General features: G+C 41.2%; 1 protein-coding gene and 1 pseudogene across 11 annotated transcripts in view; one reads left to right on the forward strand and one right to left on the reverse strand.

The window, feature by feature from the left end:
• Window positions 1–3399: 3399 nt before the first annotated feature.
• TULP3 (TUB like protein 3) overlaps window positions 3400–23788 on the reverse strand; it is a 65642-nt gene continuing 45253 nt past the window's right edge. For 9 of the 11 annotated variants that reach the window (XM_072799428.1, XM_072799425.1, XM_072799430.1 and 6 more), the window contains 8 exons: window positions 23299–23475; window positions 15360–15487; window positions 14784–14981; window positions 11721–11833; window positions 11305–11419; window positions 7790–7888; window positions 7234–7405; window positions 3400–6309 (listed from right to left, as the gene is read on the reverse strand). In XM_072799428.1, coding sequence (XP_072655529.1) covers window positions 6176–6309; window positions 7234–7405; window positions 7790–7888; window positions 11305–11419; window positions 11721–11833; window positions 14784–14981; window positions 15360–15487; window positions 23299–23475 — 1136 coding nt within the window. In that variant the 3' untranslated portion in view covers window positions 3400–6175. The remainder of the gene's footprint in view (window positions 6310–7233; window positions 7406–7789; window positions 7889–11304; window positions 11420–11720; window positions 11834–14783; window positions 14982–15359; window positions 15488–23298; window positions 23476–23788) is intronic. The other 2 variants (XR_012017853.1, XM_072799434.1) reach the window with 2 other exon arrangements.
• Window positions 8058–8606, forward strand: LOC140617670 (cytochrome c oxidase subunit 5B, mitochondrial pseudogene; annotated as a pseudogene).

Genomic DNA, 23788 nt, shown 5'->3' on the forward strand with positions numbered 1-23788 from the left:
GTATCTCAGGATGCCTGGGTGGCTCAGTGGTTGAGCATCTGCCTTTGGCTCAGGGCATGATCCTGGAGTCCCAGGATCGAGTCCCTCATTGGGCTCCCTGCATAGAGCCTGCTTCTTCCTCTGCCTGGGTCTCTGCCTCTCTCCCCGCCCCCCCCCCCCCGTGTCTCAAATAAATAAATAAATAAATAAATAAATAAATAAATAAATCTTTAAAAATAAAATAAAATTCGTATCTCTATCTGATAGAGAACAGCATGAAATTGAAGACAAAACAAGGCAAAATTTCTTAAGGTCATATTTCTATCTCACATGGATGTAGTCTTTCCTGACGTGCATTTGTACCCTAAAAATTGCATACCGCCCCATTTTTAAAACCTCAATCTAATTCCTAGCCCTCCTCTGCCTGCCACTCACCTCTCAGATCATTCTTCCTCCCTAGCCTTCCCACCCCCAGACTACAGAAAAGAACTACTGGATTACTCTTTGAATCTTTGAACATCATGATAAGGGAAAGAATCTGGGTAGATAGTAGTTAACTAGATGTTAAAACTCTTTGAGGCTTGAGAACTACTATATTAAACCAAAATGTGTAATAAAAGGTGGTAATAGATGGAAAACCCCCCACTCCCATCTTGGCCCCCACCAGCTTTGCCCTTTCCAGGGCTTACTGTCTTTCTTTGCCCTCCAGTCTGTGGGGCCATAGCCCTAGTATCTCGTGAAAGGAGCCTGGGCCCCAACTGACCAGAAGACCAGATAGAGCCAGAAGAGATCATGGAGGCCCATTTCATCTTTGAAGTATTTCCAAAATTTTCACTAATATCAGGAGTTTTTTGTTTTTGTTTTTATTTTGTTCACTTGTTGTTTTTCTGTTTTGTTTGCTTAGGCTGTTCCTTCACATAGAAAGAGATGGGTACAAAGAAAGGAACATGGGGTAGGGTCAGGGCTGACACTAGAACCTGGATGTTTAGTTTCCCAGGTAATGTTGCCACTCTTCTTTCCTCTCATTAACAGCCGCTGGAAAACCATCTAGAATTCCATTATGAGTGCATATAAGACATTTTGTATAACTGTATGGCCAAAAAAGTCATCTGGAATGTGTTGCTCCATTTTAAAAGGGTGTTAATAATGGTGATATTGATATTTGCTGTATCCTATACCGAATGTTTAGTGTGTGCCAGATTGTGGACGTTTTACCTGACATGCCTCTACTGGCTTTTAAACTCCAGAATATAACCGTTCTCAGACCGTCAGAAGAGTCATGCCGAAGCACAGGGGTGCGTTGTAAAATGTAATAACGTGGTCCAGGTGTTGGAGTCACTGAGTCCTTGGTGACTTCCTCCACTGGATTACAGACTCTGTCCTGTTCATTTTAATACACTTGCAGTGTGCATCCTTGGTCGGTAGGTGGTGCCAGGAACCCATGGTTTCATCAAGCCACCTAAATTCTGAGCACCAATGGCAAATCCTTCATTTATTGCGGTGTCCCTGGCTTTTTTTGTGGAAAGGAGTGTGTGAAGACCTTTAAGGAATATAGATTGATTATGATAACTAGGCGATCAAAGCAGGGAGAGAAGACAAAACAATCCAATATGCAAATGGTCAAGAAATGTGTCTGAGAGGTGGGACAGGATTTGGCCAGTCCTTGGCAAGCCTCTAGGTGGGGTTCGCATGGGGAAGGAAGGGCTCTGGACTATAAGAGACACAGCTATAAGACATAGGGCATGAGTGCACCAGCAGGAGCCATTCCAGCTGGAGGGGGAGCTGGAGGCTGAGGAGAAGGGCAGCTAGCCACATCCCAGGGTTTTCTCAGTGGAGCAAGATGTCTCCAGTGGTTGGGGAAAAGCAGCTCTGAGGTCCTGCACTTCCTCAGCACCAGATCCTATTTCTCCCACATCATGCACTCCTGCCATTCTAGAATCTCCCACCAAAGACATTCAGAATCTGCCCTCCCCAGTTCCTTAGCTTAAGCATCAATGGTCTTTTCTTGGGATCCCTGGCACTCCTCCCAGCAGTATCTTCAGCTATGAAAGGCATGAAGTTGTCCAGAAGGTAACCAGAGAGTTAAATTAAGTGCAAGTAGAGGGCGCCTGCGTGGCTCAGAGGTTGAGCGTCTGTCTTGGGCTCAGGTCATGATCCGGGGGTCCTGGAATCTAGTCCCACATCGGGCTCCCTGCAGGGAGGCTGTTTCTCCCTCTGCCCATGTCTCTCTCTCTTTCTGTCTCTCATGAATAAATAAAACTTTAAAAGAAAATACGAATAGAGGAGCGCCTGGGCGGCTCAGTCGGTTTTGCATCGGCCTTCAGCTCAGGAGATGATCCCAGGACCCTGCGGTCCTATGTCGGACTCCCTGCTCAGCGGGAAAACTGCTACTTTCTCTCCCTCTGTGTGCTCTCAACCTCTTTCTCTCCCTCTTTCTCAAAATCTTTCTTAAAAAAAAAAAAATGAAAAACCCCACAAAATGCAAGTAGAGGAATTCCACATTGTTGTCAGCACGAGTGGGGAAAACCATATGCAAGAATTGAAGATCATATAATTGAAGCCCTATCAATGTATAGAAGAGGAAAGAGGCACATGGCAAATCACTGGCAGAAAAGGGGTCAAAACCCTGGAATTTGGTCTCAATAGAACTTCTAAAGGAAGGGAATCGATGCTGGTTGTGTGATTTACTAAACTTCTGATCAAAAAGAACCTTCTGTAGTCCTGTTTTAGATTTTTAAAAACCACTTGCCCATATCATTCATGTTGATGACCAGTGAAGCAATATTACCCTGGTCAGTGAAAAGTATGCAAAATGGTGTCATAAATAATCCATTCATCCAACCACATACCTTAGCCAAGAAGAACCACGTGAAGAAGAAAAACCAAGCCATAAGAATTAAACTCTGACTCTAGCTCTCATCCTGATTTTTAGGCTCTTCCTGCTTCCTTCCATGTGACTCATTTTCACTAGAACACTGATAAGAGCAGGAAGGCCTAGTAAAGATTTGTGAACATGTAATTTTTTTCATCTTGTCTCTATAAGGTAGGTCTAAAATGTAAACCCTCAGAGGCAAGAGAGGGTCTATTTCAGTTTTAGATATTTAATTGGTTTTGCTGCCAAATCAGTAAGTGATATCAACAAAGAAGATCCAGGAGGTTGACGGGGGCAGATATCTAGAACAATATAAACCCCACTCTTCTGTGGTCCCCTCTCCGCTCAGTTCTTAGCTCTGTCTTCTATCTAGAAAATTCTTGGTGTCATGAATATGAGGAGTCCAGTCTCCAGAAGACAGCCTTCTGAGTCTGCAGACTCCTGCCATCCTGGGATGAACTGATTCACGTGATGAAAAGTATTATTCCAGAACATGACTGCAGAACTCCGTAAGGGATGGGACTTCACAAAGACCAGTGACACTTAGATTTTTATATAAATTATCTTTTATTTATGTAGCATACAAAAGGTATAAATATGATTTATATAAAACCAATCACCTGTATACTCAAGCAGAGAGTACATGAAGCTGGGGTATAGGTGTCTCAGAGCCAGACAGAGCAGGAGGAAGCAGGATTAGATCCAGTCGCCCCATCAGGCTCCCTGTCCCCAGACACTGTCATCTACTGCAGCTGGAGAGCAGTGAACAGCTTTCTGTTTTCGACCAGGGTGGGTCACACAGTAAATCAGGACGGTGGTGCCAGAGGTCTGAAGGGCTTTAGGGCACTTCTATGAATGAGGCACTTGATGGGAAGCATGCCTGAGATGGAAACCAATCATGTCAAAACAAAGCAGTTAGGATTTGCCAGCAGGGGATGAGCAAAGAGTCTTTTCATCTCCCACATCTCTTTCCTTTGCATGGCTATTTGATGTGGAGCAAGGACCAACAGGAAGCAGAGCCAAAAAGGAAGTCTACAGGAGGGAAATATAATGGAACAAGCACCTCTGATTCCTTGCCCCATACTGACAAAGAGTTTGGTGCATACAGGCTTCGGAGGTGACCGATGCTGAATGCAGAACTCACAAAGTTCCTGGATTCTCAAGATTCAGAGGCATTCTGAGACTGCGGAACGGTAGCAAGCAGAGTCCTATGACTTGTTAGGAGGTGCTAATTATCTGAAAGACTTGGCAAAACTCTTATGATCTGTGAGGAAAAGTGACAGGAGCATGATCTGTACCAATAAGCCAGGCTTTAGGGAGCTGATAATATTTATGTTAAGAAGAAAGGCCCAAAGTTCTGCCTAACAAGGTCTGTGGAGCTCAGTCAGCTAGTGGATCTTCACCAAAGCCTCCCTGCCGCCTCTCTGGATAATGACAATGACAAGTGTTGATACATAATGTCCTCTTACCTCTCACATGGTCTACAGGGTATGTGTGTCCTTCTATGCTAATGGCTCCGTAGTAAGATGGCTGTAGGAGGCACTCCTGGATTGGAAATGAAGGCCACTGTCATATTACTCTCAGGCTTCATTAGACTAAGTCACTTCTAGAGTTTATGCTTTCAGCCTCAACTGAAATTAAGACAATACAGTTCTCACAGCACTGATCACAAATTTGGTCACAGCAGTTTTGACTGCGATTGCAGCCAGCCAACCGGCTCCAAGGGAAGAGAGGGAAGAGGGGCACTCTGACATCCATGCCTTTAAGCCCCACGAGGAAAGCAAGATAGCTCTCACAAATACCACATTTTCTTTGATCAGGACCAGACGATACTAGATTTGTTTCCAAGTGAGCATTAAATTCTTCTCGTAGGCTGGTGAAGTGGCTGACACTGTCTCCCCACCTTGGGTACTTCCAGCAGGACACAGAATTAGGCTACCTGTGTGGACTCAAAATGATCACTGAGTTGGGGTTTTTCCCAGTTCTGAAGGTAAATGATGCTCTAGAAGCCATCATCACCAAAACAAAGTAAACACAAAGTTTACTTTTCAAAAAAAAAAAAAAGGAAAATAAAAATAAAAAATTTAAAAAGCCACACATGGACATGAAACTTACTTGAAAAAGAGTAAAATAAAATTTAAAATTTTTATTTTATTTATTTATTTATTTTTAATTAAAAAATTTTAAGGGGTACCTGGCCAGCTTGGTCAGTAGAGCACATGACTTTTGATCTCAGGGTCGTGAGTTTAAGTTCCATGTTGGATGTAAAGCATACTTTTTTTTTTTTTTTTAAGATTTATTTATTTATTTATTCATGAGAAAGAGAGAGGCAGAGACACAGGCAGAGGGAGAAGTAGGCTCCATGCAGGGAGCCTGACGTGGGACTCGATCCTGGGACTCCAGGATCAGGCCCTGGGCTGAAGGCGGCGCTAAACCGCTGAGCCACCCGGGCTGCCCGTAAAGCATACTTTAAAAAAAATAATAAAAATAAATTTTAAAAAATAAGGTAAAAGCTATGTGGATGGAGCTGAGTACCTTTTTAGATCCAGTCCGTGGGACTGTTGCTTCCTAGAGTTGTCCATTTCCCACTCATATGACATCATGACCACAGGCCCATTCTGGAAGATGCTGAGAGGCCCATAGCGTAAAGAAATATATCTGGAGCAGGGGCCAGCAACCCAGTCCCCAGGCCAAATCTGGCCTGCTGCCTGTTTTTTGTAAATAACATTCTAGTGGGACACAGCCACACTCACTGGTTTATGAACTGGCCATGGCTGTGCTTGTAATACAACAAAGCTTAGCAGCTGTGAAGGACTCTCTGGCCATTTATGGAAAAAATGTGCAGACCTGAAGACTAAAGGCAATTTAGGGAACTGTCCCACTCTGGAAAGGTCTTCAAAAAAAAAAAAAAAAAAAAAAAAAGACCCAAGTATTTAATCATTAGACCTGATTCTAGCTGCACGTCTCCAAGCATAGAAAATCTGGCTCTCAAGGTCCGAATCTGTGGGGCAACAGCCTCAGGAGTTACCAATGTGCTCTGGACAAGAACCCCTGTGCTGTGAACAGCCTCTCACCCATGTTAAGCTGTGATCATTGTCCGGGTCTGTAAAACCCAGAGAAGTTGAGTGTGTGTGTACATATGTGTGTGTTTACACATAGGCATATGTGTAAACACGCACATGTGTATAGACACATATACATACATTCAGGGATGACTCCCAAAGGGGCAGCCTATCGCTCTTCATGTCCTGGGGCAAAAGCAAAGGAGGCAATTATTGGCTTCTGAAAGCTCTGAGTGAGAAAGTTCGGCGCCGGCTGTTTCCCTCATTCACAGGCTAGCTTGCTGTCAAAGCTAGAAAGGCCAATGGCAAAGGCCTGAAGTGCACACAGCGGGTAGTTGTAGTCCAGGGTGAACACATCGTCTGCCACACGTCCAAACTGCATGACTATGTAGTCAGCTAGAAACAGAAAGAAATTAGGACATTAGAAGATAATGGAGCCGTACTGGGAAAAAGCCTACTTAGGATACACAGAAGACTCCAAATACATCAGTCAACCACCAGTTTCTTTAAAATGGGAAACCTTGAGAAGGATGGAAAGAGACATTGACAAGACTGCTAACTGTGAGCCAAGTTCCTATTTCTCTTCCTCTCAGAAAGCAGGAGGCTACTCCTGACTAGCATGAAATGGTCAGAGGAGGGAGCAGCACAAGCTCCAAGGGCTAGACATGCCGAGGAACCTTTACTGAGTGAGGGCCATTGTGTCTGTTTGCCAAACAGTGGTTCAGAAGTTTTACTTTAAAACTGCCACTTTGGGCAGCCCCGGTGGCGCAGCGGTTTGGCGCCGCCTGCAGCCCAGGGCGTGATCCTGGAGACGCTGGATTGAGTCCCACGTCAGGCTCTTCTGTATGATGCCTGCTTCTCCCTCTGCCTGTGTCTCTGCCTCTCTCTCTATCTCTCTGTGTCTCTCATGAATGAATAAATAAAATCTTAAAATAAAAATAAAAAAAAATAAAGCTGCCACTTTAGGGATGCCTGGGTGGCTCAGTCAGTTAAGCGTCCAACTCTTGGTTTCAGCTTGGGGTCATAATCTCAGGGTCATGAGATCGAGCCCTTTATCAGGCTCCACACCCAGCGTGGAGCCTGCTTAGGATTCTCTTCCTCCCTCTCTCTCTTCCCCTCTCTGCCCCAAATAGATAAATAAGTCTTTAAAAGTAAAATACATAAATAAAACTGCACTTTAGCCTTTCCAAAGAAATAATTTCTTTCTTAAATAATTCTGCCGTGAACAGAACTTCCTGTCAATGATAGGAAAGACTTGTTTCCCCACCATGTAAGAACATCTTTCCTCCTATTCCCACCCAGCCCTTCCTGCATGCTTACGGTCATTGTCATGGACTATCTGAAAGTTCTTCACAGATGCCTGAGTGACCCGGCCATGGAAGTTCAGGACATAGGACTGTGTGTCATCATTCCAGACCGGGGCCTTGTTGTGCAGTTCAATCAAGTTCTCCATGGTTTTGTTTTGCCATTTGGAAAGCAAGCTCTCGTGGTCCTGTTTGAAGGAAAAATCGTTGTACTGAGAACCACAGGAAATCATTCACTCTCAGCATTGTGATGTAGAAGGTAGAGTTGGGGAGTATTGTCTCCGTTTCAGAAAGGGTACAACAGAAACAAAGAATGCTAAAAGTTAAGGCAGATTTTAAATTTCTGATAGATTATCTAGCATTTCTCTTTGCAGATTAAGTGGTTTCATGTCAATTTAGCAATTACTGTGCAATTGCACTTATCCTGATGTTCTGGAGTGATCACTCTCCTAGAGAAGGGTATGAGCTATATTTGAGGTTCTGCAAGAATCAATACTTTTTGGTATTGATCTTGCCTGTATTGTATTCTTGTCTTTCAGATGCCTTTGCTGATTAAATATTTCTGTACTTACATTTCGTGGCTGAAATGGGATCCGTTCGTGATTCATATTCATCCCTGGAATGATCACAGACATTTTCCTAGGACCTTTAAATCCAAGTACATTTGTTTCCTGGAAGATAGGACAATAAGGCAGGGACTTGGGAAACAGAAAGGAAAAAGAAGCCCACATTCTTAACACAAGACTTTCTTGGGCATGCAAAATGTCCAGTGATGATGTCAAAAAGACCAGAAATTATTTTATTACTTTACTGTAGGTAAATGAAGAGAGACAGAAAATTAAAAAAAGAAAAGTAATAGGCTGCTTGTAGCGGGCGTGATGGCTTCAAGGTTACTTCGCGGAGTTGGAGCGCTGGCTGCGCAGGCCCTCAGGGCTCGTGGTCCCAATGGAGTTGTCGTGGTGCGCTCAATGGCGTCTGGAGGTGGTGTTCCTACTGATGACGAGCAGGCGACAGGGCTGGAGAGGGAGGTCATGATGGCTGAAAGGAAGGGGCTGGACCCATACAATATTCTAGCCCCAAAGGCAGCTGCAGGCACCAAAGAAGACCCTAATTTAGTCCCATCTATCACCAACAAGCGAATAGTGGGCTGCATCTGTGAAGAGGACAATAGTACCGTCATCTGGTTTTGGCTGCACAAAGGCGAGGCCCAGCAATGCCCTAGCTGTGGAACCCATTACAAGCTGGTGCCCCACCAATTGGCCCACTGAGCCTTTGCACTAATTTACTCAAAATGTGCTGTGAAGTTTCTTCTTTCCAATAAAGACTAGCCATTTCATTGGCTCCTTCTCCCATAAAAAAAAAAAAAGAAAGAAAGAAAGAAAAAGAAAAGTAATACTGTACCTCCTTTTAAACCTAATGTGAACACTTGAATTTAGAACAGATTCTATTCTAGGCTTGAAACTTTATTCTTATTCTTTAGCGTTAAGTGAAATTTGAGACAATTGTGAGCAAACTGTCCAATGCTGTCATCATCAATAAATATTTATTTCTCAATGAGGACATGGCACTATATGATATACAGTGAGAATTATAGCTCAAATTACATAGGGCTTATAGCAGGAGGCAAAAAAATTCAAATGCCCATGTCAGCATAAGAAATATAGTCACCAGTATTGGGACAGATGGTAGCTACACTTCTGGTGAACATAGCATAATGTATAAATCCCTAAGTAGTATACTTGAAACTATGTATGTCAACTATACACAGGAAACAATAATATTGTAAATATTTGAAAGTTGCTAAGAGTAGATCATGGAAGTTCTCATCACAAGAAAAAAATTATAACCATGTGTGGTGATGGATGTTAACTAGACTTACTGTGATGCAATATATACATATCTTGCAATATATACATATATAAAATCATTGCAATATATACATATATATAAATCTTGCAATATATACATATATAAAATCTTGCAATATATACATATATAAAATCATTACATTGGGGCACCTGGGTGGCTCAGTCGATTAAGTGTCTAACTCTTGGTTTCGGCTCAGGTCACATCATGGGTCCTGAGATCCAGCCTCACATTGGGCTCTGCAGTAAGGGCAGAGTCTACTTGGGGAATTCTCTCCCTCTACTGCTCCCACCACTCACGTGTGCACATGCACTCTCTCTCAAATAAATAAATAAATCTTGGGGCGCCTAGGTGGCTCACTTGGTTAAGCATCTGCTTATGGCTCAGGTCACGGTCTCGAGATCCTGGGATTGAGTCCACATTGGGCTCCCTGCTCAGAGAAAGTCTGCTTCTCCCTCTGCCCCTCGTCCCCTCTCATGCTCGCTCGCTCTCACTCTCTCAAATAAATAAGATCTTTAAAAATAAGTAGTTTTTAAAAACTAAAAAAAAAAAAAAAAAAGTCATTACATTGTACATCTGAAACTAATATGTCAATTATACCTTAATTAAAAAGAAAAAAAAAATGGCCAGCCCGGGTGGCCCAGTAGTTTAGTGCCACATTCAGCCCAGGGCCTGATCCTGGAGACCTAGGATCAAGTCCCATGTCAGGCTCCCTGCCCGGAGCCTGCTTCTCCTTCTGCCTGTGTCTCTGCCACGCTCTCTCTCTCTCTCTGTGTCTCTCATTAATAAATAAAATCTTAAAAAAAAGAAACATGGGATGCCTGGGTGGCTCAGTACTTCAGTGTCTGCCTTTGGCTCTGCTTCTGTCTCTATCTCTCATGAATAAATAAAATCTGAAAAAAAAAAAAAAAAAAAAAAGGAAACAAACCTTAAAAAAAAACCTTAAACACCTGTCAGGCCAGGAAGACTATATATGAATAAAATAACACAGCAAATAGGTAGGTATATACGTTTGTGTTTGTACACCTATACATACATACACATACATATGTACATACATATGAAAGTTATACGCAATTGAAATATGTAATGGATTCTGAAGGTGGGAGAAAAAAATATACTATGTTACAAAATACTAAGTCAAATGCTTCTCAATCACATAGATAAAACCTCATGGGAAATGATGAGATTAATTCTAAATTAAGCAAAAGTTAAGACTTTGGAATCAAAGCAACAGCTAAGTCAGGTTATTTGATTCTTGCTTTCTTTTACTCAACAACGCTTTGAGTGCCTACCTGCACTGGTCCCTCTGCTAGTGAGGATGTAACAGAGAATAAGAGTTTGCAAATTGGTAGAGAAGGTTCATGTTGAACAAGCAGTAATAAGTATAATGTGTTAGTTACAAGAAGAAGCACAGGGTGCCATGGGGATGTGTACATAAGGTAGACTCTATCAATGGTCAGGAAAGACTTCTCCAATGGCATCAATTGATTAGATAAAGGACAAGGAAAGGGAAAGGAAGGCTCTTGGATGAAGAAAGATCACATGGTGCAGCAAAGGAATGACAGGGGGCTGTCATGGCTAGAACAGGGGAACAGGAGGGGGCCAGGACCACTAGAGGAGTCTGGGAGGAAAGGCTAACACATTAGGGCTTTATTCTGGATGCAATGGGTAGTCGTTAGAAGATTTGAAACAGAAAAACTACAGGATCTACTGAAGCTGTGTTTTAGGAAAACGAAAGAGCAGGTAAGAGAAGAAATGCGAAATCAGAGAAGGAGACAAACCGTAAGAGACTCTGAACTCTAGGAAGTAAACTAAGGATTGCTGGAGGCGAAGGGGTTGGGGGGATGGGGTAGCTGGGTGATGGGCATAAAGGAGGACGTGGTGGTGAAATGGGTGTTGTATGCAACTGATGAATAATAGAACTCTACCACTGAAACTAATGATACACTATATGTTAATTAATTGAATTTGAATATAAGAAAAATTTTTAAAGAAAAAAATAAAAAATAACCAAACTTGGCAATTCATAAATAATTAAAACTTGAATATACAGAGAAAAATGCAACCAGCAACAGAAGAGGAGGATTATAGAAATAGAAACAAGCTTCGGAAGGAAGATCATGAGCTCAGTGTTGGGTAAGTTTCAAGTGCCAGCAGGACACCCAGGAGATTAGGGAAAAGACTCAGAAAAAGAGTGCTTTACGAGAATGGCACATACGTAACAGATGGCTGCCAACTCCTGCCGGACATAGGCCTTTTCTACCAGGCCTTGGGCCTTGGTTGGGCTGACACCATGGTCATAAACTGTAAACTTGGTCCCCATGAGGTTGGATCTAGAATCGAGAGGACAAAGTTGCCATTAATGATCTATATTTTTTCTCCTACACAAATATAAATCTAGGACAGGTATGGAACAGAATGGAAGCCCTTCTGCCATTTTCCAAATATTCATCGCCACTGTTTCAAAGATCTCTCATTAACATAAGGAAGGGACGTAGATGCTCCGTGAACTTTTTTTTTTTTAAAGATTACAACATCATACATGCTCAGAGTAAAAAAAAATACAGATTGCTCTGAAACTACAGGAATAAAAGTATCAGAAAGAATAGGTCAGTGATACAAGGCTGCTCTCACCTGAGCTTGCCAATATAACTTTCCCCTTCACGAGATAAATCTGTTGGATCAGTGGAAATAAGGTAGTTAGAAGTTTTGCTCTTTTTCCGCTTTCTACCCGCAAGAAGAAATATCTGGAAAAAAGAAAAAATGCCAGTCAAAAATGTCAAGAGAACCACCACAGTCCGTCCTACCTATTTACTTGGCAAATGTTTAGCAAGTGCCTATCATGTACCAAGCAGTCAATCTTTTGATCTTTTGTTTTTTAACAGGCTTAATTCACCTTAATTTTTCTTGTATATAAACTTCATGATGGCAACAGCATCTGGTGTGGGTCATTACAAGATGGTCAGTGAATGCCTGATAGGGGGCCTTGGTGAAAAGAGTCTCTTCCCAGAGTTGAGATGAGACAGCTGTAGGTCTTGTAGATGGCATCAAAAGTGGCCTTGGCGAAGTTGCCCAGGGTGGCTCTGCAGCCCCTGGCCCACGTGTAGCAGCCCACATGATACCAGTGCCCCTGGGGGTGGGGATGTGGTGCACCAGCACAGAGCTGCAGTGTCCAGTCACCTCACAAGTGATGATGTGGAGCTTTCCAGTCTTGTTCTCCCAGAGACCTTGCTGCACTGGGACTAGAGATCTTGGCCAGAATGATGGTCTTGCAGAAGTCAGTGGCTACCTCGTTGGAGCATTAACACCCAGACGCATGTGTCTGTTGTAATTCCCAATGGCAACAAATGCCTTGAACCCAGTCTGCCTGCCAGCATGGGTCTGCTTTTGCACAGGTATGATCTTCAAAACCTCATCCTGGAAGAACGATCCCAGGAATACCTCAAAGATCACAGATTCCCTGATGGGCAGATGGAAAAGATAGATCTCCTCTGGGGACCTGAACTTTATGTCCTTGACAAGACAACCCAAATTGGAGAGAGGCACCCACTCCTCATTCTTAGTCTTGCTGTCATGAGCTCCTTGGCCTTGACGGCTGAAGCCATGTGGCCTCCCATCCCAGTGCTTCCTCTGGCACCAGTGTCATCTGCCACTAGGTGTTTTCTTGGAGAAGACCAATCTTTGGAACTTCAATTCTTTTTTTAATCCTTATAATGCTTCTCAGAATTCACTATCAGGGTTTCCCTACTATACAGCTTTTCAAAATTCACTTAGCTGGATTCTCCATATATACTAGACCCCCTTACCCACCAGAGGCTGTGTCCCAAGACCCTTGGGGATGCCTAAAACCACAGATAGTACTGAACACTATACAAACTATGTTTTTTTCTGCACATACCTGGGGCAAAGTTTAAATTATAAATAAGGCATAGCAAGAGATTAGCAACAACACTAATAGGACAATTCTAACAATATACTATAATGAAAGTTGTATGAATGCAGTCTTTCTCTCTCAAAATATCTCACTGTACCATACTCCCCTTCTTCTCATGCTGCTGTGAGATGGTAAAATGCCTATGTGATAAGATGAAGAGAGGGGGCATTTGGCTACTATTGACCTGCCCAACCTATGTCAGAAGGAGGACCATCTGCTTCCAGACAGCAGTGACTGTAGGTGACTGAAACTGCAGAAGGCAAAAAATTGGACCGGGTGGATGGGAGGGGACTACTGCAACTATGTGCAATCTTATCCCTAAAACCTCCAGTGGCTTTTTTTTTTCTTTTTTTTTTTTTTTTAAATTTTTATTTATTTATGATAGTCACAGAGAGAGAGAGAGAGAGGCAGAGACATAGGCACAGGGAGAAGCAGGCTCCATGCACCGGGAGCCTGATGTGGGATTCGATCCCGGGTCTCCAGGATCGCGCCCTGGGCCAAAGGCAGGCGCCAAACCGCTGCGCCACCCAGGGATCCCTCCAGTGGCTTTTTCAAAAAAGCTTCATCCGAATTAGTGAGGAAGGGTCTTTCCAACTTCAGGAGACACAGGATGCTGACTACCCACTCTTCCCATTCTTTACCACAGCTGCTTTCTTCCTATTCCTTTTTGGATGTTGGTGTTTTAAACCCCTGTGGCTCCAGTGACATGAACACTGTCACACTTGTGTATCCTTCCCATACCCTACTGGACTTGGACAACAGGGAAGCAGGAGAATGGCAATAATTAAGAAAGGGACTGTGGAATCAAACAGATAGGGGTTTGACTCGGGTTCTGCCACTTAGCATGATTTGGGGCAGGTATGTCACTCCTCAAGCCCCAGCTACTCATCTCTAAAGCAGAGATAAGAAATCCTATCTTACAAGGTTGTGATTAGGATTGTAGAAGATTATATAGACACAAAGCACTAAGCACATGCCCAGTGCATCATAAACACTTAATAAATTAGAGGTTATAATAACGATATCAATCATCATCTCATTTCTATGCTCTTAAAATCATCAGCTTAGACCTGGTAGCAAAACAAAATACATTGTTCATTACCAAGTATTAAATTGCCTCAAATTTGGTTGAAAGTAAATTAGAATTTCTAGAGTGAGGAATAAGACATTTAACTTGCATATCCTTCTATATTTCCAATTCCTTCTATTCACTAAAACTTGCTCTTTCTTCCAGCGTCATGTTCTACCGTAATTAAAATAAAAACCAGAGAGCCCACAGTAACACCCTCCCTCCACCAAAAAATAGGATAGAGGTGCAAATGATTACATTAAATTATTATTTTCCATTTTCTTATATTCTTTTTCTTTGGAGTAGAGTAGATTTTACCTGAGACTATGAGCTCTTTGAAGATAGAACACAGCAACTGGGAATTAATGAATACAGTCTGCTTCCAGCCAACTTGCTCCAATGCCAGTGTTATTCTCCTATCCTAAGACCTTTCAACAATCTATTCCCACAATATTCTTCCCTTCTATCTCAAGATCTGTCTTAAGAATCAATTCTCAGGACATCTGGGTGGCTCAGCAGTTGAGTGTCTGCTCAGGGTGTGATCCTGGAGTTCTGGGATCGAGTCCCACATCGGGCTCCCTACATGGAGCCTGCTTCTCCCTCTGCCTGTGTGTGTCTCTGCCTCTCTCTCTGTGTCTCTCATGAGTAAATAAATAAAATCTCTTAAAAAAAAAAAAAGAACCAATTCTCATACCTTCCGATTTTCATCCTTTTCCAAGTGCATATAGTAAGTGGGGAAGAGACCCCTGTCCATTCCTTTTTTATCCCTGGTTATCCGACACTTTACTGTAATACCCCGAGGGGCAGGACTATATGCAAAGTCCTCTAAATTCTCCACTTCTCCCAGCTGGTTATCAGTTTGTTGGGATGCAGAACCAGAAGCTCCTGTATCCTGAAAGAACAGTCATACATGAGCAATAGGAGGTTGGATCAGATAACGTACTCTCCTCAAGAAACAATTAATGGACAAAATAATTTAGTGATTTACTCCTAGTCTCTAGTCTCCTGACAAAACAAGGGGAAACTCTGAGAAGTTAAATAAGTATATGAATATCGGAAATAATGAAGGAGCTAAGTACAAAAGTGGGATATAACTCCACTAATAGCTGGCTTGAGATGCAGGAAATTAGGGAGGTCATGAACCTCAAGACTAAATTTGACCTTAAATCTTTTGAAGGAACCTTCATTCAGTAATCATGTTTAAATACTAGACATACATTTGGGAAATAGTTAAATTAGTTCCAAAGGAAGAAGTTTCAGAACTACATACTGTGGTTGATTTCTGGCTAGAAGCAGAATTGGGTCTCTCTGCCACTGAATATGGTGAATGACATAGTTTTTTTCCTTCTTCCTCCCCATCGGTCTCCTCTTCATCAAAGTTCAAACTACCTGAGATACCTGGCAGAAAGGAAGAACTGTCAAAAACTGCCAACATTGGTTTAAAAAATAAATCATCGATCCAAATATAATTTTAATTTTCTTGCTTAACACATTCCAGCTATTCTGACTTAAAACATAGCTACTTCATCCAAATTTTGACAATTCTTTCTTCATATTCTCACTCAGATCTATCCCTTGTTTTCCCTTTCCATAAAGAATTAATATCCAGAATAGAAAAAGCACTTCGGCAACACACATTCAACAACAACAAAACAAACAACCCAATTCAGAAGTGGGTAAAGGACATGAATAGACATTTCTTCAAAGAAGACATATAAATGGCCAATAAGCACACGAAAAGATGCTCAACAGCACTATTCATTAGGGAAATGCAAATGCAAATAAAAAAAATAGAAAATAAGTACTGGCAAAGATGCAGAGAAATTGGAACTCTTGTGCAATGTAAAATAGGGCAATCACTGTGGAAAACAGTATGGTGGTTCCCAAAATATTTAAAGATAGAATTACCACATGTGGTAATTCTATTTCTGGGTATGTAACAAGAGAATTGAAAGCACAGACTCAAACAGATACTTATATACCAATGTTCACAGCAACATTATTCACAATATCCAAAAGGTGGAAACAAGCCATGTATCTATCAACTGATGAACAGATAACACATGGTAGCCTGTGTCAGAATTCCATTCCTTTTTATTTATTTTTCTTTTTTTTTTCCATTCCTTTTTAATATACAGTTCTGGAAATGGATCGTGGCAATACTTGCATAACAATGTGAATGTACTTAATGTCACTGAACTGTACACTTAAAAAATGACAAGTTTTATGTTATGTATATTTTACCACAATTTAAAAAAATTCAATGATCTATTGTTCTCTACATCAGTTACTTTTTTGTTTTCCAGCATTTTGTTCATCTCTAGTCTAACTAATTAGAGTTGGGAATGTTTGAAATGCTATTACCTTGGATTTATGAAGTACTTTTTATTAAAAAAAAAATTAAAAACTATTTGATTGGGCACCTGGGTGGCTCAGTGCTTGAACATCTGCCTTTGGCTCAGGTCATGATCCTGGCAGGATCAAGTCCCACATCAGGCTCCCCGCGGGGGGAAAAACCCTATCTCATTAAAAACTATTTTCTCATTTTATCCTCACATTTTTAAAAAAGATTTTATTTACTTATTCATGAGAGACACACAGAGAGAGGCAGAGACAAAGGCAGAGAGAGAAGCAGGCTCCATGCAGGGAGCCCGATGTGGAACTCGGGCTATCTTATTTATCTATTCATCAATCAATGGACACTTGGGCTGCTTCCATATCTTGGCTATCATAAATAATGCTGTTTTAAACATAGGGGTGCATGAATCCCCTTTGAACTAGTATTTCTATATTCTTTGGGTAAATAGTAGTGTGATTGCTATATCATAGGGTAGTTCTTGTTTTAACTTTTTGAGGAACCTCTACACTGTTTACCCTTTCTTATTGATGTGATGTATTATGTGGATTGATTTGCAAATATTGAACTGCCCTTGCAACCCACTTGAGCACGGTGAATTATTTTTTTTAATGTATTGTTGGATGATTCAATTTGCAAGTATTTTGTTGGGGATCTTTGCATCTGTGTTCATCATCAGAGATATTGGCCTATAGTTCTCTTTTTTTGTGGTATCTTTATCTGGTTTTGGTATCAGGGTAATGGTGTCTCACAGAATGAAACTGGAAGTTTTCCTTCCTCTTCTATTTTTTGGGATAGTTTGAGAAAAATAGGTATTAATTCTTTAAATGTTTGGTAGAAGTCACCTGTGAAGCTATCTGGTCCTGGACTTTTGTTTGTTGGGAGTTTTTGATTACTGATTCTGATAACTGATTTTTGGGGATACTTATTTTCTGGTAATTGGTCTGCTCAAATTTTCTATTTCTTCCTGTTTCCATTTTAGTAGGTTATATTTCCTGGGAATTTATCCATTTCTTCCAGGTTGTCCAATTTGGTTGGCATATAATTTTTCATAATATCCTCTTATAACTGTATTTCTGTGCTGTTGGCTATTTCTCCTCTCTCATTTGTAATTTTATTTGAACCACTTTTTTTTCTTGATAAGTCTGGCTAAAGGTTTATCAACTTTATTGATTTTTTTCAAAGTATCAGCTCCTAGTTTCATAGATCTGTTCTATGTTTTGTTTTGTTTTTTTTTCTCCTTTAATCTATTATTTCCTTCCTTCTGCTGGTTTTAGGGATTTTTGTTGTTGTTGTTTTTCTAGCTCCTTTAGGTATAAGGTTAGGTAGCATATTTGAGGTTTTTCTTGCTTCTTAAAGTAGGCCTGCATTGCCAGAAACTTCCCACTTAGATTTGTTTTTGCTGCATCCCAAAGGCTTTTGAACCACTTGTGTTTTCATTTTCATTTCTTTCCATGTACTTTTTAATTTCTTCTTTCATTTCCTGGTTGACCACTCCATTGTTTAGTACCATGTTATTTAACTTTCAGGTATTTGTGGTCTTTCCAGAGATTTTCTTTTTCTTGTAGTTGACTTGTAGTTTCATAGTGCTATAGTCAGAAAAGATGCATGGTAGGACTTCGATCCTTTTGAATTTGTTAAGGCTTGTTTCGTGGTGTAATATGTGATGCATTCTGGAAAATGTTCCATGTGCATTTGAAAAGAATGTGCATTCTGCTGTTTTAGGATGGGATGTTCTGAATATACCTGTGAAATCCATCTGGTCCACTTTGTCATTCAAAGCCACTTTCCTTCTTGATTTTGTGTTTGGATGATCTCTCCATTGATGTAAGGAGTGTTAAAGTCCCCTATTATTATTGTATTATTTTCAATTAGTTCTTTTATGTTTGTTATTAACTGTTTTTTTTTAAAGATTTTATTTATTTAATCATGAAAGGCACAGAGAGGCAGAGACATAGGCAGAGGGAGAAGCAGGCTCCCTGTGGGGAGCCTGATTGTGGGACTTGATACCCGGACTCCAGATCACTACCTGAGTCGAAGGCAGACGCTCAACCACTGAGCCACCCAGGTGCCCCTGTTTTAACTGTTTTGTGTATTTGGGTGCTAACATGTTGGGTGCATTAATATTTACAGTCATTATATCTTCTTGTTGGATTGTCTCCTTTATGATTATATAGTGTCCTTCTTTGTCTCTTGTTACAGTCTTTGTTTTAAAGTCTAATTTGTCTGATACAAGTGTTGCTACTCTGGCTTTTTTTTGACATCCACTTGCATGATAAATTTTCTCCATTCCCTCACTTTCAATCTGTAGGTGTCTTCTGGTCTAAAATGAGTCTGTTGTAAGCATATGGGTGGGTCTCATGTTGTTGTTTTTTTTTTTTTTAATTTTTTAATTTATTTATGATAGTCACAGAGAGAGAGAGAGGCAGAGACACAGGCAGAGGGAGAAGCAGGCTCCATGCACCGGGAGCCTGACGTGGGATTCGATCCCGGGTCCCCAGGATCGCGCCCTGGGCCAAAGGCAGGCGCCAAACCGCTGAGCCACCCAGGGATCCCCTCATGTTGTTTCTTTATCCATTCCATCACCCTAGGTCTTTGGTTTGGATTGTAAATTTTGTAAAATTGTAAATTTTGTCCATTTACATTCAGACTAATTATTGATAGATATGTATTTATGCTATTTTATTACTTGTTTAGTGGTTGTTTCTGAAGATTTTTCTCTGATTCTTGTCTTTGTTTCATGGTTTGTTGGTTTTCTTTAGTGATATATTCAGATTTCTTTCTCTTTATTCTTTGCATATTTATTAGTGGTTTTTGACTTGTGGTTCCCATTAGGTTTGCATATAACATCTGCATATAGTGATCTGTATTAAGTTTATGGTCATTTAAGTTTGAAACCATTCTTTATTCCTCTCCTCCCTACATTTAGGTATACGGTATCATATTTTATATCCTTTTATTTTGTGAGTTCCTTTATTTTTTACAGAAATATTCATTTTTACTGCTTTTGTGTTTCCTATCTTCACACTGTCATTTTTGGTCTTTTCTTTCCATTCCAGACCCTCCTTTAATGTTTCTTGCAAGTCTGGTTTCATGGTCACAACTCCTTTAGTTTTTGTTTGTCTGGAAACGCTTTATCTCTCCTTCTATTCTGAAAGACAGTCTTGCTAAACAGAGTATTCTTGGCTACAGGTTTTTCCCATTCAGCATTTTGAATGCCACTCCTTTCAGGCTTAGAAAGTTTCTGCTGAAAAATCTGCTAAACATTCTTATGGGGTTTCCTTTGTATTGTCTTCTTTTGACTTGCTGCTTTGTTTGTTTATTTGTTTGTTTATTTATTTATGTGAGTGTATAGGGGGAGGGGCAGAGGGAGAGAGAGTCTCTAGAGGACTCTCTGCACTGAGTGTAGAGCTTGACATGGGGCTTGATCTCATGACTCCAAGATCATGACCTGAGCCAAAATCAAGAGCTGGCCACTCAACTGACAGCACAACCCAGGTGCCCCTGCCTTGCTGCTTTTAATATTTCTTCTTAAACACTATATTTTGACATTTTAATTACAATATGTCTTGGGTGTGGATCTGTTCTGTGCCTCCTCGATACAGATATTTGTTTCTTTTCTCAGATTAGGGAACTTTTCAGCAATTATTTCCTCAAATAAATTCTCTTGCCCCTTTTCTCTCTTTTTGTGACTCCTATAATACAAATGTTATTGTGTTTGATGGAGTCACTGAGTTGCCAAAGTCTATTCTAGTGTTCCAAAATTCTTTTTCTCTCTTTTGTTCAGCTTGATTATTTTCCATTACTCTGTCTCTGACGTCGTTAATTTGTTCCTCTGCTTCTTCTAGCCTGCTGTTCATTCCATCAAGCATGTTTCTCATTTTGTCTATTGAGCCCTTTTTCTCTGCTGTTATTCCTTATCTCTGTATTAATGGTCTCACTGATGTCCTCCACTCTTTTCTCAACCCGTGAATATCCTCATGATCATTGTTTTAAATCCTCCATCAGGCATGTTACTTATACCTGTTTCACTTAGATCTCTGGCTATGGCCTTGTCCTGTTCTTTCATTTGGGACAAATTCCTCTGTCTTCTCACTTTGTCTCTCAGTGCCTGTTTCTCTGTGTTAGAAAAGTCAGCTGTGTCTTCTGTTCTTGAAGGTAATGGCTTTATCAAGAAGATATGTTACAGTGCCCTGCAGTATAGTGTCCCGTTTCTCAAGGCCTGGTGTTTCCAGGAATGTCTCCAATATGTGCTGCATGTGCTCTGCAATTGTGTCCTGTCTGCTTTATCCTTCAGGAGAGTCATCTGCAGAGGTTCTCTTTGCCTGTTATTGGCAGTGTTTAGTCCCTGGCCTGAATGTGGCATGTTTTAATTAGGTCTGCTCTGGTCTGTTTGTGAAATGAGACCTGTTACCACTGCCAATGGAACTGGGGCCTCACGCTTCCAGGTCAGGAGACAAAACATGGGCAGGGGTTTGGCCTGGGGGAGGGATTTGGAGAGGGGACTACCCACTTCAGGGACTGAGGCATGCATAACTAGGAAGGGTGAGCAGATCCAAGGGTGGAGTGGGGCTTGGTGTAAGCAAGTTAGGTAGTGAGTGTCAGTGTTGCACTGGTTCTCACAGGTGGCTATGTGCCTATGCTAAGGAGCAGGGGAGGGAAATGGCACCTGCCAGTTTCTTTGTTCCTGGAGGGGTGTCTCCATGAATGCTCTCTCTCTGGGAAATGCTCCAAGATGAGCAACTAACCTTCCCACTGTGTGCCCTGGGCACTCTTCAGATCGTTTCTACACTGTATGTGCAAAGGTCGTTTGCCTGCCTTTTCTCTAGGAACTGCGTGGTGCCCTCCAAGCTCTCCTTGAGCAAAGCCCACTGACCTTCAGAACACCAAGCTTTAAGCCCCGATGCTCGCAAGAACTCATGAAATCCAGCCCCTCTCACTTTCCAAGCCAATTGCTATAGGGACTCTAGTACTATATGTGCACTCCCCTGCGTGAGTCTGTCTCTTGCCCTTCTCCATGACTGCACCTCCCTCCCTACCACAGCAGCCCTGATCCACTTTTCTCCCAAACCACGTCTCCATGCTTCCTGCCTTCTTCAATGCGGCCTCTTCTCTACCTTTAGTTGTGGAGTATGTTCTGCCAGTCTTCAGGTCAACAGGGTATTCAGGATGATTTGCTAGTTATGTAGTTGTACTCGTAGGGCGAGGTGAATCCAGGGTCCTCCTACTCTGTTGCCATCTTCACCTCCTACACCCACTGTCCACTTTAAACTATAATAAAGCTATTATTTAAAAAATTCTTTGTTTTTTTTTTCTTTTGCTTTCTATGTTAACAGAAAAAAATGTTAACCTTCTGTGCTTTTGTAGCAAAAAGGCATAAAACTTCACAATCATGTGGATATTTTCACTTAGTACTGTTTGCAAATGCCATTTTTATACAAAGAACTCAGCTTATGTGAATATATGTCTTAAGATGGAAATCAAAGATTTCTCCCAAACTTGTAGAAAAAACAAATCGGACCCACTTAAGGGACATAATCTACCAAACTGCTACATTGTAGATCTTAATCATAGGTTCCTGTTACTCTTCAAGTAAAGTCCAAATTTCCAGTATGGCCTATATTTGACTATATAATCAGAGCCTACTTATCCCTCCAGGCTCCCCTCTCTAATCCATCTTTTTACCTCATCCCCTCACACTGTGTGCTCCAGCCATTCTGAACTGGTGAGCTCCTCCTCCTGTATCAGGCTCTAGCTTGGATATCACTTTCTCTGGAAAGCTTTCCAAACCTTCAGCTCTAGATTAGGTACCTCTCTTGACACTCTCGTCTATTTAAGTATGTGATTCTTCCATTAGAGTAAACACTTCAGGAGGGCTGGAACCCACTGTAGCCTAAGTGCCTATAACTCCCCAATATATAGTACAGCCTCAGTACCTAGTGAATTTGTTTGAAAGTATATCTGTTCTGCATTCTGTGGTAGAATCTCCCGATTCACACATCCCAGGACCTACAATGCCAGCCTATTACAAAGCAGGCACCCAATAAATACTTATTCATGACTGGATTTCAGTCTTCTCATCTGAAAAGGGAACACTTAATTCCTTCCCACTATAAAATTATTTTTCTTTTTAAAAAATATTTTACTTATTTATTCATGAGAGACACAGAGAGAGAGGCAGAGACATAGACAGAGGGAGAAGCAGGCTCCCTGCGGGAAGCCTGATGCGAGAATTGATCCCCGCACCCAGGGATCACACCCTGAGCCAAAGGCAGACGCTCAACCACTGAGCCACCCAGGTGTCCCAAAATTATTTTTCTAAGAAGGAAAGAAAACTACAAGAGATCCCTAAAATACATAGGAATATCTGTGGAAATGATAACTCCAACTGGCAGAAAGTAAGCTCTAGTGAAAAAAGTATTAGCTTAAGTATATTTTGATATAATGTGTGTTTCTGTTCAGCCACTACTTATCTTTCCCCTTATCACTAGATCAATATAAACTGTGAAATGGAGGCCAAGTAGGGGTGTTGACTGGCAACTTTGTCAAAAGAAGGGAGTGGGAACTAAAAATGTCAAAAAGAAATAGCCACATATAGTAACTAATGTTGCTGATAATTTATATGTAATTATCTTATTTTTCTCAGGCAACAGAGTAAATACTACCATAGTTGACAATGGTCAATTCTCAGATGTCAAAGATGCCTAATCTGTCTCACCTCTGTAAAGCCATAAGCCACATTTCAAGCAATTTTGAATCATCTAGATTGTTAACTGACAATGAAAGAAAGGAAAAGAAAAGATTATACATGGCTAAGATGATTAACTGCCTTACAATCATTACCAATCCTCACCATGTTTTTGGAGAATCTCCTGGAGATCTGGCTTGGACACAGTATCCAAAGTGCCTTCTCCATCAACACTTCCTTCGGTATCCTCTTCCACAGCAGAAGAGTCTACTGAGACAACATGAAGTTTGGTTTCCAAATCTTGAGCATCTGGCTTCAAGAAGGCAGCTGGACCATCAATGCCTAGGGTCCAAAAGAAAGGAAAAAAGAGGAAAGTATTATCTGTTATTTGGCTGGGTGGTTCTGGTGTATATGATTAGAATTAAGAACCAAAAAGCATTTCACTTCTTCCTTAATATCCACATGGACATTTGTCAATAGAGGAACTCAGGACTGGTGTTCATTTTATTAACATGTTCTGACTGTTACCAAATAAAATGTACTTGATGTTATACTTTAGAAACCAAAGAATGAGATCATGAAAACAAAGTAGGCCCCTCAAAGTTCAGATCCTGTCCAAGTCAACAGCTCACCACTTCATGTGGTCCAATGAGTC

This window comes from Canis lupus, chromosome 25 (assembly GCF_048164855.1).
Source record: "Canis lupus baileyi chromosome 25, mCanLup2.hap1, whole genome shotgun sequence".
Lineage (NCBI taxonomy): Eukaryota > Metazoa > Chordata > Mammalia > Carnivora > Canidae > Canis > Canis lupus.